Source organism: Atractosteus spatula, chromosome 27, assembly GCF_055471065.1.
Source record: "Atractosteus spatula isolate fAtrSpa1 chromosome 27, fAtrSpa1.hap1, whole genome shotgun sequence".
Classification (NCBI taxonomy): Eukaryota; Metazoa; Chordata; class Actinopteri; order Semionotiformes; family Lepisosteidae; genus Atractosteus; species Atractosteus spatula.
In genome coordinates, this window is record NC_142732.1 from 11,644,107 (window position 1) to 11,660,503 (window position 16,397).

Consider the following 16,397-nt stretch of genomic DNA (forward strand, 5'->3'; position numbering starts at 1 on the left):
ATCCAGAAGGTAGAATTGTATGGAGAGCAAGCAAAGATAACTGAAAATTAATTTACGTGGAGAACAAAGGCCAAGGAAGAAACAAAGAGGAAAAACATAAAAGTGTTAGGAATATCAGAAACCAGATAATAAGAAAGAATAAACAACTTTATAAAGCAACTATGATGCTAATGGAATCACAGAAACCTGGCTAATCAAAAGTGAAGGTGAGGAATATGACATTAGTGATAGAATCTGTTCTGTGGACACAGAAAAGGTAGAACAGTTGGCAGCGCAGTGTTATACAGTATATCAAAAAAGAGTATTCATGTTCAGCTAGAGGAATCAAGCGTCTCTGAATTTATGGGTCAGAATACTCAATAAACATTCAAAAAAGTAGTGTTAGGAGTATGCTCTGGGCCACCAAATGCTAGTGTTGATTATAATTCAATACTGTTTAATGAAACTAGGAATTTCTGTGCAAACAAAGTAATTTTCAAGCACTTTCAAGAGTTCAACTTTCCTCGTGTAGACTGGAAAAGACCTGGTTAATGACAGCTCTCTTATCCAGTGTGTTGGAGCACCAAGAAGTTCTTGTAAAGATCTTGGTGAGGCAAGCTGATGTGAGAAAGCCATAAAGGAGTTGTAATCATAATATGGTGTGTTCTGAAGCATATAAAGAAACAGCACAAATTAAGTCCTCACCAAATGAATTTTAAAATAAGTAAAATAGGGTAGGATAGATATGTCAGTATTGAAGGGATGGCAGGACCCATGTAAATCAAAAGTTAGAAAATAGTATCCCAAATGTTTCAACAATAGAAATTGAAAAATAACAGAGGAGAGTGCTTTATAAAATTATTAAAGTACAACAATTTACAATTGTAAATTCATTTAAAAAGGATATTCAAATGGCAGGAGGAAAATTGAAAGGACTATTGCAATGGCAGCTAAAATAAATACAAAAAAATTATTTTAGTACTCCAACAGCAAAATAACCATCAAGGATGAAGTAAAATATAGCAGGGACAAAAGTGGTGCACTTCTAGACAATGAAAGGTAGATGGCTGATGTATTAAATGAGTATTTCACTCAGGTGTTAACAGAGGAAGCATTACAAGCACAGAATAAAGGATATTGACTGAAGAGAGAAATTGAAATGAATATTACAGTGGAGGCTATAAAGTTATAATAAGTTATTTACAACAGAAAAGGAATTTAAAAACTTTACCCAATAAAAAGGTCATGGCTGATCTATTAAATGAATGTCATTCAAGTGTGCACTAGGATGGAGACAACAACATGCCTCAGTGAGCAGTACTCAAGATGAATAAATCCCCAGAGCCTGATGGCAACTTACAAAAGTCATGAAAGATGTGACCTCAGAAGTAATTTACCAGAGCCCAATACATTCTGGGCCTTAAGGGAATATGCTACACTTATAGGCTGAAGGAACTGAGCCTTTTACATCTTTGGTAGAGAAGATTATGAGGGGACCTGATACAAGCACCCAGAACCCTCAAAGGCATTGACTTAGGTAGCCCATCACACTTCTTCAGAATAAAGAGTGAAACACGAGCCGAGGGTAAGGGTGGAAACTACCTTCTCGGGTGAAGAGTGCAGTGATGTAGTGGTTCCATTTTCAGAAAATTGCAAGTGCTTTATGGCTATTAGGAATCACTCAGATACTGTAGATTAACAAAGAGATTCACAATAAACAGTTTATTAATACAAAACAAGTATAGGAAATCAACAAGAGGAGCAGTATACAGTCCAAGTTATGTTCCTGAACCTGCTACTGTATGTAACCCAATTTCTACATTTTGATATTTTCGCACTATACTTATTGGGTTTTTATGAATATTGAGCCTAACACTTACAGTAGATGCATTAGAGAAATGATTCTGTGTGTATACTATACATAAAATTACAGTATCATCTATTTGGCAGCAGCCATGTCACCCTGCAACTTACAATTGGCAACCCACTGAAACTCAGCAGGTGCGAACCTGGTCAGTACCTGTATGGGAGACCTCCTGGGAAAAACTAAGGTTGCTGCTGGAAGAGGTGTTAGTGGGGCCAACAGGGGGCGCTCACCCTGCAGTCCATGTGGGTCCTAATGCCCCAGTATAGTGACGGGACACTATACTGTAAACAAGCGCCGTCTTTCGGATGAGATGTAAAACAGAGGTCCTGACTCTCTGTGGTCATTAAAAATCCCAGGGCATTTATCGAAAAGAGTAGGGGTGTAACCCCGGCATCCTGGCCAAATTGCCCATGCCTCCTAATAATCCCCCTCTATGAATTGGATACATTACTTTGTTCTCCTCTCCCCCCCCCCCCCCCCCCCCCGACGGTAGGTGGAGCGACGTGCCAGTTGGAGTATTCTCGGTCGCATTTAATGGCAACGTCAGCTCAAAGATTTGGTTCAAACCACCAAATGGAGACAGGCGTGCCGACAAGCGGACCCTGCTGATGCGGGATTAACGCTAGGATGAGAGAGAGAGTGATGGGGACACTATACTGTAAAAAGGCACCGTCTTTCAGATAAGACGTAAAACTGAGGTCTTGACTCTCTGTGGTCCTTAAAAATCCCAGGGCGTTTCTTGAAAAAAGTAGGGGTGTTACCCCGCTGTCTCATTGGCCTTTACCAATCATGGCCTCCTAATCATCCCCATATACAGCTGGTGTGTGGGCGGTGTGCTGGTGCATCATCCAGGTGGGGCTGCACACTGGTGGTGGACGGGAGTCCCCATTACCTGTAAAGCACTTTGAGTGGAGTGTACGGAAAAGAGCTATATAAGTGTAAGCAATTATTATTATTACATTAAAAAAACTTCACATAAAAAAGAATAAACACAAACATATTTCATTTTTTCATTTTATAGGGGGTTTGAAACTCTCTGTAGCAATATAGGTAGAACCTGCTGTATAATGTGTGATTTGTTTCTCCGCGGGACCCATTACTGTTGAGGTAATAATGATAAGGGTGCTTTTCAGAGTTCTAGCTGCAGTCCATTAATTGTACTGAAGACTCAGTTGAAGTAAAGAAAAATTAATACAAAGTGAGGTGGTCACTGTTATAGGAATAACCCTGCTGAAACACTGTGTGTGACATGCACCTAACACGACAAAGTTAAGCATTACAGACAGTCTAATGCATTTGTATGGAAAATTACAGTACATGTACAGTTTCTACTATATTTTTGTACGTTATTTATTAAAAGAAAACTTTGAAAAGGAACTGATTCAGTCCAATCTTGGAAAAACAGGAATATTTTATAGCACATACCTTAATTGATGAGAATTAACGCTTAGAGGCATGTGTCTTTGTGTTTGATCTTCTATCTTCGAATGTGAAGGTTTTCCATTTCCTCAGTAACATTTCCTCTCTTAGTTCTAATAATTGATTTTGTTGGGGGCAGATCCTTTTGCGTGTTCTACTTTTTATTCCTTTCCTGTCACAATGGTATTCAGTACAAGATCATGTGCACTCACCTTTTTCATAAGATGTTTAATATAGTCATATACAAAGCATACACAATGTTAAACGATTACACTGTTAAAAAAATGGATATACTGTATGAAAGACACATACTGTACTGCATAACATAGTGGCTGTCTGTATATCTGAAACCATCTGCTTTGATACAAATGGCTGATTGTCCATGCTGGGATTACAAAGATAGGAATGAATAAATCCAAGATTTAACATACGGTAGAGTGATTGTTACATTTTTTATAGTCTACCTCATGAGTTTAATCACTCTCATATAATTAATAACATTCATATTCTTCAGTCAATATTAATTTTATAGCATGAATGTAACTTTATTAAACTTGTATAGAGTAAGATTATTATTATTATTATTATTAATATTTATAATTTGAAGATTGAAGCTTGAAGACATGCTGGCCAAGAGCTTCTCATTTTTTTTCTTGCTGAAGATGGAGTTATCTGGACATCAGAAATATCCAATCTCTTTTGTCTGGGTCTTTGCTATAGATGTCCTTTGGCATTCCAGATAGCAGAAGTGTGTTGCTTAGCTTGGTGCCATAAAGAGCTCCTCAGTCAAAGGGAATTTACATCACAAAATACACAATTTCCAGGCATGCACAGCTATATATTCTGAGATTCAGAATGAGGCAACAAAACTTCCTGTGAGGTAAAGCAGCTCTATTACACTGTAAACAAGCAGGCTTGTTAATATATATTTTTTGATCCTGTAGAAATATTGCCTATAAATACTACTTACTGTGGTAAAATGTCTGCTGCACAACCTGTACTTATTCACTCGTCCATCACATTAAATTAGTCATTACAGTGACCAATCTCACAAACTCTCGGTCTCACTCTCGCTCCTGGCGAGACCAATGATTTGCGACAACATTGTGACTTTACAGTACTTTCACAAAGTTCACGAAATTGAGCATGATTCATAATTTGTCAAATTTTGAAATAACACCAATTATTTGTTTTTACCAAGATTTAATAAGCGGTCTGAGAAATTGGGACTGAAGTTCCCCTTTAACCTTCAATCCGAAAAGTGAAAGCCAATATCCTGAGAAAATGAGCCAAAAATTGTCAAAAAATAAGCAATAGTTTGACCTTTGCTAGTGAATCCAGAAAAGCAAACTTTTATCTTTTGGCAGGACTATGGATCCATAGCAATGGCTACATAACTTTAAAAAAAGAATAAACTGAGCCTTACACGCAGCAGCTCATATAGAGGGACCAAAATCAAAATACAAAAGTTGATTATTCTAAAGAACAACAAAGTCAATGAGCGAGCGTCTTATCGTCACAGACGTCTTGGGAAGAATGCTGGTTACAAACAGACACACTGTCCCCAGGCCTGGTGTCTTGAAGTAAAGTTGACGCTCTTAAAGTCGTATGGGCGAGCTGGAGCTCCCAGCCCTGGGTCTCCTCGCAGACCAAGCGTATTCCTGTGAGTAATTCCACTGGGGATTTTCAGACTCACTCAGGCTTCTGGCTGGGTTTCATTAAAAAACTATAGCCGGGACTAGCCATGTTTCTTCCACCTGTCTTATTTGCAGCCATACTAATAAGATCTCATCTGAATTCTGTGGTCAGTTTTGGTAATCATAAAATAGAAGATCACTCAGCCCTCCATAATGCTGTTTTTTATGGCATAAACCAGCACAAGTCTTTGTGTGAAGCCAACTTCATGGAGCTCTTCAGCCTTCAGCCTCTTCATTCACTGATACATCAGGACAAATTTAAGAACAAGCAATTGGAAATTATGTAATTTCCTTAATTTCTACATCTTATAACATAACATCAAACATAACATGAGAAATTAATCTGAGTGATAAACCTTTATTACTAAGTATTATGTATCAATTAGAGTAGAATGAACAGAGAAACGCAGCTAACTACATTGCTTATATTAAGGGGTTGCAGAGTAATAAATGACAAAAGTTAAAACATAACTTGCTAAAAAAAACTGACCAGTGACTGTAGTGCTTTTGTATGCAAATCTGAATGAAACTTCTCTGTATTTTTCTGTTAGGTACATTGATGGCAGATCCTATGTTGATGCTCAGCCTGTTCCCAGAATTCCCTACTGCAGTGTCAACTCTGTCCTCCAACGGAGAATTTATTTTCCTGATGGACTGCTCAGGCAGCATGCAGAATCCCATGGACAGGGAATCTGGAGCACAGCAGCGCATAGAGAGTGCCAGGGTATAGGCACTGAGACTGGTAGACTCTGACACTCTGAAAAATACACTGACTGATATGCATAATGACATACAAGCACAGACAGAAACACACAGTGACACAAATGTGTTTCTCTAGCTTACCCTTTCAGTGTCTGCAGTGCTGTGTGCTGACTGTGTATTAACCTCCCTCTGTTTGTTTCTCTGTAGGATACACTGGTGCTCCTGTTAAAGAGCCTCCCTCTGGGCTGCCACTTCAATATCTACAGCTTTGGATCTCAGTACGAGTCCTTCTTCCCGTGAGTAAGGAAACACAACCATGAGTCTGGACAAGTCTGTAGTCATGTTTCCGCCTCAAAGTTCAAATCTAATTTCATTATTGGGTCGCATATATCTATTCCATGTAGAGTCACATTGCTGGTCACTAAATAAAGTCACACACTTTACCCAGGCATTCTGACACCAGACTAGTTTCATTCACTCCTGCTCCTAGCGGGAGACAAGGTGTTTGGGTTTAATTCCGACTGAACTCATCATGATTTTAATTACTGACTCCTTTGGTTTAGCTGCAGAGGAGTTTAACTTTTTTCCAGCTGCTGTAATGTTAAGCAGACTTAGAGCACAGTCTCTGGTTGAGTATTGTTTCCAGTAAGATAAGATCAAATCACTTTATTTTCACGGATGTCGGAAAGGATGAACCATGGAATGGCAGGAGAACGAAAATAGACCCTATGCGTAGCGGCGAGACGGGGGTTAGCCCGGGCTCAGCTGTTCAGGAAATGCCGTATAGAAACCTATGCCCTCAGGCCAAGGACAGGAGTGACCTGGTGCTAGGCGGGTCTCAGGACATCTGAACCTCAATGCTGAGCAAGCAGCAGAGCAGAAGCAGGAAGTAAATAGGCTACACAACAAGACACACCAGAAAGACATGAATAATCACAGGGAACTAGGAACAGGAGAAAAGTAGAGCGCCCTCTAGGTGTACTGGGCATGACATTTATTGGCCATATACAATTTCTTGCATGAGGAATGTGTCTTTTCGCATACCCCAGCTTGCTCTCCATGAGACACACAGACAGGGAGAGAAGCTTGGGGTCAGAGTGTAGGGTCAGCCATTTATACAGCACCCCTGGAGCAATTGGAGTTAAGGGCCTTGCTCTGGGGCCCAACAGAGTAGGATTCCTCTGCCAGCCGTGGGACTTGAACCGGCAACCTTCTAGCCACAGGCACAGAGCCTGTTATTAGTATTTGGAGTAAATTAGTGTTATTTACTCCACCCCTTATTAGTAAATAAGAGAACGAGAATTTCCTATCAATAATACTTGTAGGTAGTTGCAGAGCAACCAATGTCCTGAAGGATGGAAGGTGAGTATACCTATAATTCTTTGCAAATTCGTGCACAGTTATACCTCTGCAACATTGCCAATCTTCAAATGTTGTCAAAATTTTCATGAATATGTTTATATACAGTATGTATAATGTGATCTACAGATCACATTCTTCCTCTCTCTTAGGGAGAGTGTGGAGTATACTCAGGACTCCATGGAGTCAGCGCTGAAAAAAGTGATGGTAATGCAGGCTGATATGGGAGGAACTGAGATTCTTTTTCCATTGAGAGAAATCTACAGGAAACCCTGCCAAGCAGCACATCCCCGACAGGTACCAATTACACTGGGGCTGGACAGGACAGCTCTGTCTCTGTCTACTGTCACACACTGCACTGGGGCTGGACAGGACAGCTCTGTCTTCTGTAACACACTGCACTGGGGCTGGACAGGGCGACTCTGTCTCTGTCTACTGTTACACACTGCACTGGGGCTGGACAGGATAGCTCTGTCTACTGTCACCCACTGCACTGGGGCTGGACAGGACAACTCTGTCTACTGTCACCCACTGCACTGGGGCTGGACAGGACAACTCTGTCTCTGTCTACTGTCACACACTGCAGTGAGGCTGGACAGGACAACTCTCTGTCCATATTATATTAAAAATCTGGTACAATCCCATAATTCTAATGTATTATTAAGCAAGGACAAAAAGAATTGTTATAATTATTTCCTAGAGAGCAGAGTCATTGAAATGACTGTCCTTTTTACAAGTCTGAAGTAATTAATTTGAGAATCTTATCTGTGTTCTTTCAGATCAATCACAACTGTGCTTCAACAACTGAAATACTTATGCAGTGTGTAGTATTGTAGTCGCTCACCATTCACTATTCTTATCTCTTTTTTGCCTGGTTCCCTTTCTCTTCATACCTTCACCCCTTTTCCTACACTGCTGTCCTTCACACTCTCCCTCTCAGCTCTTTGTGTTCACCGACGGAGAAGTGAGCAACACTAAAGAAGTGATTGACCTTGTAAGGAGTCATGCTTTCTCTCACAGGTGTGTCTGATAAATTGTTACAGTTAGATTTGCAAAATGATATGACGGTAAAATAATGACCATTGGGATAACATATTTATTCTGTATATTCTAATGCAAAATTGAAACTCGACAGTTCAAATTTTGTGTCTTTTACTTATTTGGTACATGCTGTGGCAGAACACGTGACGTGTTAAGTGGGGAGGCGGAGCCCTGGATTAAAGACGACGCGTTGCCTTAGCAACCACAGCAGTCCTGGCTGATTAAGGACGAGATGCAGCTGTGGGGCCCTTTAAGTCACACTGAGCATCTCCCCAAAGGGATGAGCAGAACCCCGCAAGGGGAGGACCTTCCAGCGACAGTCCCAGAGGGGGCTGTGGAGTGAGTGGAAAGTCCTCCCCTTGCGGGGTTCTGCTCGTCCCTCTGTGGAGGTGCTCAGTGTGTCTTAAAGGGCATATTTTCTTTTTCTTTTCTCCTGTCCTGCTGTGATGACTCACCGGGGCAGGTTGAGTTTTCTTTTGTTTCGGCCTTGCTCCTTTTCTTCCAGTCAGCACCCCACTAAATAGGGATAGTCCAGACTGGCGGCCGCTGTGCCAGGTGGTTTCTTTTTACCCCAGACTGGACCATGTTAGATATGGATAGTTCAGTATGGACGACACTGCACAAAGCAGTGTGCTTTTCCTCCTTTTTCCTTGGTTTTGTTTTTGCTGACCTCACACCGGTGCCTCCGTAACCTCGGGGGGGGTGGTGTCAATTTTTACTGGTGTTCGCCGTGGCTCCACTCGCGCATTGTTACAATACATCATATTATTTGTGTTTTAAACATAGTGAGTGTGACAGTCACGGTAAATGAAGCCAGCAGCCATATCACCCTGCGACTCACAACTGGTAACCCACTGAAGCTCAGCAGGTGTGAGCCTGGTCAGTACCTGAATGGGAGACCTCCTGGAAAAACTAAGGTTGCTGCTGGAAGAGGTGTTAGTGGGGCCAGCAGGGGGCACTCACCCTGCGGTCCATGTGAGTCCTAATGCCCCAGTATAGTGACGGGGACACAAAACTGTAAACAAGCGCCGGAATTCGGATGAGACGTAAAACTGAGGTCCTGACTCTCTGTGGTCATTAAAAATCCCAGGGCATTTCTCGAAAAGAGGTGTAACCCTGGTGTCCTGGCCAAATTTCCCATTAGCCCTTACCAATCATGGCCTCCTAATAATCCCCATCTATGAATTGGCTTCATTACTCTGCTCTCCTCCCCACTGATAGCTGATGTGTGGTGAGCGTTCTGGCGCACTATGGCTGCCGTTGCATCATCCAGGTGGGGCTGCACACTGGTGGGCATGGAGGGGATCCCCATTACCTGTAAAGCACTTTGAGTGGAGTGTCCAGAAAAGTGCTATATAAGTGTAAGCAATTATTATTATTATTATTAAATGGGATGTGCACAAGCAGGACAGGCTGATGGTGTTCTGTATGAACCAGAGCGACACTGATGTCCTGGCTGATGTGTATGTGTAGAGTAGTTGAGTAGTATTTAAACTGGGGGATTATGTTGCAGGGAGTGCTTAACAAGTCAGTTCTGGTAGGATCGGAAAATGCCTGGCCAACACTAATAAGAAACTTAATTAACTTAATATTAAATCAGAATCACTTTATGTGCCATGTATGTTACATATACAAGGAAGCTGAGGTTGGTTTCTTGGTGCAGAAACATAGAAACAATTCAATAATACTTGTAAACGTCACACTAAGAATACGCACAATTACACAATTATTTTTATAATCAGATCTATGCATCAGGGATGATCAGAAGTGATACTACCTCTGTAATGTTTTCATTTTGACAGTATTTCACCTTTCATACTGAAAACTCATCATGTCTCCTCGAACTTTATTTTCATTCACATTTTCTGTGATTTTATTTAATAACTGTGTTTGAAATATATGATTAAATCCAGTCGGTTGATGTATGTTTTGTTGTGAATCAATGTAAATGTGCACAAGGTGAAGGTTTTAATGGGTCATACAGTACGTATTACAGTACATATATGTATCCCATTCAGTTTGTAGTGTAATGTTGTGTTGTGGTGTCCAGGTGCTTTACCTTTGGGATTGGGGAAGGGGCCTCCAGCTCCTTGATCACAGGCATGGCCAGAGCAGGGTCAGGACACCCCCAGTTCATCACTGGAACAGACCGACTGCAGCCCAAGGTCAGAGACAATCTGAGAGACGTGAAGAGCTTAGATTGCAATGAGTGTCCTATTGACTCAGCCAGTAAGGGCACCTGCTTATTGTCCTTGTTGAGTTCTATAGCTTAGACTTCTGCAGTTTGAGCCTGGGCGTGAGCACCACCATGCACTCCAGGTCTTTGCAGGCACTTGAGAGTTGATTGAGGCATAATTCAGGGAAACATCCCACCTCCAATCTGCGCTGACTCCTGTAATGCACTATAGACCTTGCAGTGTGTGTAACAGGAGCTAGTTAAAAAGTTCATACCCAATCCATGTTTCTTCCATGATGGTATGGATGTTGGTCTGATAAATTCAACATTAACAGTGTGTGTAGCAGACAAAAGAAACATGCAAGGCACAGTCCAGACTTACGAAGCAAGGTTTAAGTCCAGGAGGGCTCTTTAATGAAACACAGGGTGAATTCAAAGGCATAAACAAGCAAGGTCCAAGCCGAGTCATCGAAGAAGAATATAACAAGCATGGGGGTGATCCAGGATTGAAGTCGGGCTGTCAATTCCTGAGGTCAGGAATCTAAAGAGAAACATAAAGTAAGGAACACGGGAATTTGAGAGGCACAAGAGAGGCTCAGAGTGAATATAACAGAGCCCAGAATGCTGCCAGGGCAGCCATTAAGTAATGCTGATGACCAACTAATGCTGACGGAATAGAGGAGTGGCCATTTTCTGTGGTAATGTGAGCTTGCTCTGCAACGCTCCTGTGAGGGTGATAATGATACTCAGAAATTTAAACTGTCATTTAGATCTGAGCTAAAAACTGCAACATGCTTTCCTTTTTCTATACAAATAGCTCTATGTACTCAGTAACTGTATTAACCCTTTCCTGTCAGGTGATGCAGTCTCTGCGCTTTGCTCTGCAACCTGTAGTCAAGGAGATCTCTGTGTGCTGGGATGTCCCACCTGGGATTAAGGTGTCCCTCCTGTCACCCAGCCCTACAGTGCTGTTCCGGGGTCAGAGGGCACTTTTGTATGCCCAGCTCACAGGACAGGTAAGTGCATAGGGTGGAAACATCACACAATTGGCTGTAAATGTGGGGGTGCCTAGATCTCGGATCTCTGTCGCTCCATCTCTTTTGCAGTGTTGTGAGTTTAACTCAAAACAAATAGTAAAAAGATTAAATGTCACGTCACAGTAGTGAACAGGAAAGACAGTTGTGGCAGAAAGGAAAAGGTGCAGTATATCTGTACTTCAATAACAGGTATTACCAGCATGTTTACAAGAGGGAAACATGTTTATATTGGCACCCCTTGATAAACTGTTAAACTGTTTATCAAGGGGTGCCAATAAGGGGTGTCCACTGTCCATAATTTTGGCATAAATAGGCTTTCGTTAGTACATGTCCTGGGTGTATGCCCAGTTGATTTGTTTTTACTTTTACTGATACCTCTATAATCTGTACTGTCTTTCTCTTTTGTTGTACTTGTACATCTTAAATTAATGTTATTACTCTTTAGTGATGGTAGTGCTTTAGTAGGAGCTCCAACAATACAAACCTTCAAAATGTTACAAACAGAATAGAAAAAGATCAAACATAACCTCTCTCAGCCTGCTGTCTTGAATGTATTATGCCATTTCATAATAATATGTTTTTATACAGTGACTTAATATGTTATATAGAACATAATACATAAGCCAAAGCTTTATAGAAAAAGAAACAAGCATTTCTTTATAGACCTTTGTTAGTAACACTAACAAAAAGTCTCTCTGTCTCCATCTCTCCTTCAGTGTGACAGCAGTGCAGTCGGCTCGGTGTGTCTGCAATACACTCTAGGAGATAAATCTGTAAAGAATGAGCTGAGCTTCAGTCTAAACTCTGACATGGACAGTGGGTAAGACAACAACTGTTAGTCCACAAAATTAGTATTGTTCTGTACAGTTCTGTAGTGAAAATCTGAGTGACATGTAGGTATTTGTCACTTAACATCACAGCTGAAGAGCAGTAAAGAGAATTATTTTCTTCTCTGCTGAGATAAAAGTCAATATTATTATGGACTGTCTCTTCTCAGTCAATGTCCTTCTGTGTTTTAATTTGAAAAACTACTGATCGAGTTTCTAAGGATTACATTTACGATACTTTATGACACAGTTTCTAAATAGAAATGTACCACAGCTAAAATTTTGTGTTTCTTTTCTTCTCTTTTCAGCATGGAAAAAACCTATTACTTGTTCCCATGTATAAATAATATATACACACATAAAGATATCCAGTGTCTTTATATTAATGTCCTTTATAGGTGGTTATTAATTATTTTTAATCATTTTGGTCTGTGACCCATGTGTTTTGGAAATGGAGTCTTAGTTTGTAAATAATTTAGCATTTAATAAAACCACTGACTGAGATGCAAGACAGAAAGACACTAGGCTGCCTCATTGGCCATCACTTAACTTTATCAAGAGAAAAACAGTCATGTAAGCAGTTCAGTAATTGTTCCTGTGGTTTTCTCCTTGTATCACAGCCTCGCAATCCACAGACTTGGGGCTTGTACTCTAATCCGCTTCTTGGAGGGCCAAGAGAGGGAGAGAACACAGGGTAAAGAGAAGGAGGTGCTGAAGCAGAGATTAATTAAGCTGAGCACTGAATCTGGAGTGAGCTGCTCCCACACAGCCTTCATCGCCATCAACAAAGACAACAAGCAGCCGGTCCAGGGTGCTCTACTATGCAGGGATATCCCTGGGAAGAGGGTTGAGTTTGAATTTGACTGTGAGTGTTAAATTGTGAGTGTGTTCTTACTGTGTATACTGACCTAAAATGACATGGTGGTGACCTCAGACACTCAGGCTATGTACAGAGTTACCCAGGTCTGAATAGATGAAGCACTTTAATACCATCTGACATCATGAGCCCACCTGTTCTTGGTAAGGTCAAGCTTGAGTTTATAGATGGCAGTAACTGAAATGTGCAAGGTACAGTAGTTTGATGATCTCTTTACGGACCCCATATCGTTGTATCACTTGGTAACAAGATTCATGCCATTCAACTATGCTTTAGTGCATAATAAAGTCTCAGACTAGAACAGCTGTGGAGGAGGAGCTTGGACATTTAGGTCATCTTGCATGTCTCTCCTGCAATCATTCAACAATGCATCGTGCCTATATGTGACTGTCGCGGTTCCGCGTGGGGTCGTGCCCTCTGCCACTCCACCCCGCCAATTTCGTCCTGCAACACCTGGGGCGCGGACCCGGGACTGGCGTAACGCAACAGGGAAGCAGCCGAGTGAGCTAAAGGAGACCTCCCCCAGCCTAGGCGGCTGAGGTCCCTGCTACGCGCAGGGAGGGCGATGACGTCACCGTGCCCAAACTAGCTCCGCTACATATACCTGTTTCCTTTATATGGAAACATGAGGCATGAAGTCTGTACATGATGATAACATGAGATTGTTAAAGGCTGTGAAAAATGTTAAAAAGATGACTAAAGAGAAACAATGAGACTCCCATTGATGTCTTGAGTGGACTCGGCAAGAAAATAAGGGCCTGAGAGGAGGCTGCAATCCCTATCATAACTATGACTGCCATCATGAGATGCAAGTCTTGGACACTGCGAGCCTACTTCCTGGAGCTAGTGCAATGGTACGCAGAGGAGTCCAAGACTAGATGGCTCCGTTGCTGGAGGATGGAGGTAGTCAAACCTGACATTGACTCCTTTCCCAGGGTGATGAAGATCATCTTGCAGAGGTCCTGTACCGATACTGGCAAGTCCCTGGAATGGGGGAGATAGACCAGCAGAAGTTGCTTTGAAGAATAGACCTGCAGATCATCCATGATTTCCAGCAATTTCCAGCATTTAAGAGCATTAAAGACTATGACATGGCTCTAGCCACAAGAATGTGGAGCACCTCTGTTGCAACTTCAACATTTGTGAGTCACTGAAGACTTCTGGGGTCCACTTGAATATCTTCATAAAGCAGAGCATGAGAACAGCCTCATGTAAGGCACTGTGCTTATACTGTATATAAAGCAGGAATTAACTGAGTGGCTTATTCAATAACTAAAATAAATAATCATACCCCCCAACCTGTAAAGATTTCTCCAGGAATACACTAGAACAGTTGGTATAATTAGAGGCACGTGAATTCCTTTTTCTCTGTCACAGCTTTGGTGAAAAGAGTAATAATAAGAGAATAATGTTTAGGTCACCCAGAAAACCCCAGAGTTCTACCAAGTATTTGACTTAAAATCATATCTGCAGAGGCCAAAATAAGAGATAAGCTGCCTTCTAAGCTAAAGACAATACAATCTGCAGTTAAATCTCTCTCTGCAAATCTGGATGACATCAAATAAATCTCCCTGTTCTAAAACTTAATCTCCCTGTTCTAAAAATGCACCACCAAGGAGGAAAGGCCACTTTTAACCAATGTATTCTTTACTCAGGAAATCCAAGTTCTCTAAAAACACAGAATAGCAAGCTGTGTTTAGCAAGGTTCAAATACCAATGGGTTCTTTTCTTTAGATGAAACATTTTGATTACTGTGGAATTAGCTTATACTACAAATTTAAATGTTTGTGTACATTTAGTGTGTTGTAAAATATTAATTTTGCAGTGCATTATATTTCCTTAATTCCATACTGTATGCGGGATGTTGTGGAGAGGGTAGCTTATGATATAAAAACAATTTAGGTTACACTGCCATGAAGTAATGTTTTTTTTACTTCAATGTACATTTTAGTTCATTATATCAACTCCTAGGCAGACACTCAAAATGAAAAGCTGCTTATCGTTTTAAAAGACCACTCCCCTGGATAGCCAGCTCTTGCTGTTTTTGTCAAAAGGATTCTAGGAATACCTGCTACCTGCACTTTAGAGCAACTTTTCAGTGCTGCATAGTATATGTTGGAGCAGAGACGCACAGAGATTCTCCAAAGCAATTTCTCCTTAGTCTACTGTATCTTTCAAAAGCATTCAGGCCACTGCAAAGTTTATAGGATGCAAGATGAAGGAGGATGCAGTGAAGGTTTGAAATGAGTCTTAATCTGTTACGAAAAAGGATATCTTAAGGAGAAAAAAAGATGTACACAACAAGTGTATAACCCATAGTGCTCTGAATCCAAACCATGTTTCAGGAATGCTTATAGTCTGTTATTATCATGAATGGGTATTTAGAAGTGATCATTGAATATGCATTAGAACTGTACAAAATATTTCCACACAAGGGTGCAATGGTTATTTATGAAGTTATATACAGTATCAAGTTTTGTTGCTTTAAATCTTGCATTCATGACACTTTGAAGTAGCAATTAATATTTGTTATCTACACAACATACTACACACACTCAAAATGAAACACAATAATAACAAATGGAAAGTTTAAGATTTTATAAGTATTGAAACCCTTTGCTATGGCAAACCTAAACTTAGGGACAAAAAATAACTACAGTAGCTGCACAGTTAGATTCACTATTTCTAGCTCTTTTGTGTCCCAAGTTCAGGCAGTAAATTACAATTTTTCGACGAGAAAGACCAATGAAGTTTCCGAATATCTCAGAAATAAGATTTATAAAGATACAGATAAGGAGAAAGACATAAAAAATACTTCAAAGACGTGAGCTTGGTGAGCATGGGAAAGCTGATTACTACGAAGTGAAAGGCAGTTAAACACTGTCTAGAACTGACTACCCCTCCAAACTGAATGGCAGTTGGTCAAAGAGAAAATGTGGTAAAATGTTTTGTGGTCAGACAAGACAAAATTAGACCTTATAACAAATATAAGTAATAAACTAAATAATAAACATAAGAAATAAACATAAGTGGGATAATGAGTGAGTTGAGGTCTTGTGAATAAACAAAATTCAGTATATCAAAATTCAGCTTCACCAGCTACAATCCTAAATTTTAAACATATGAAGTTATTTGCATTTTTATGTGGATATCATATCGTTTTTTTTCCAGTTTATCACAGGATTGGACAGAATGGGGTCTTTTAAAATAGAATTATAGGACAGGACGGGGAAGCAAAACTTATGGACAGCAGAACTGAAAATACTGAAACTGAAACTCTTTCTCTCTCAGGAGAGGCTCTATCCGGGAAAGCAGGGAGCAGGGAGAGAGTCTACAGAGGAGTTGGAATAGACTCTGAGTGTGGTGTCTAGGAGCAGGGAGGCTCCCACAGAGCCATTGTGGAACAGGGGAAGACT

The 16,397-nt window shown here is 40.8% G+C and overlaps 1 protein-coding gene across 1 annotated transcript in view; it reads left to right on the forward strand.

Moving 5' to 3' along the window:
- Positions 1-16,397, forward strand: part of LOC148814444 (von Willebrand factor A domain-containing protein 5A-like) — a 37,802-nt gene that overhangs the window by 7,629 nt on the left and 13,776 nt on the right. Inside the window, exons 7-14 of the mRNA XM_088906856.1 lie at positions 5,514-5,686; positions 5,872-5,960; positions 7,176-7,320; positions 7,964-8,043; positions 10,115-10,229; positions 11,098-11,256; positions 11,994-12,097; positions 12,725-12,969. Coding sequence (XP_088762982.1) covers positions 5,514-5,686; positions 5,872-5,960; positions 7,176-7,320; positions 7,964-8,043; positions 10,115-10,229; positions 11,098-11,256; positions 11,994-12,097; positions 12,725-12,969 — 1,110 coding nt within the window. The remainder of the gene's footprint in view (positions 1-5,513; positions 5,687-5,871; positions 5,961-7,175; positions 7,321-7,963; positions 8,044-10,114; positions 10,230-11,097; positions 11,257-11,993; positions 12,098-12,724; positions 12,970-16,397) is intronic.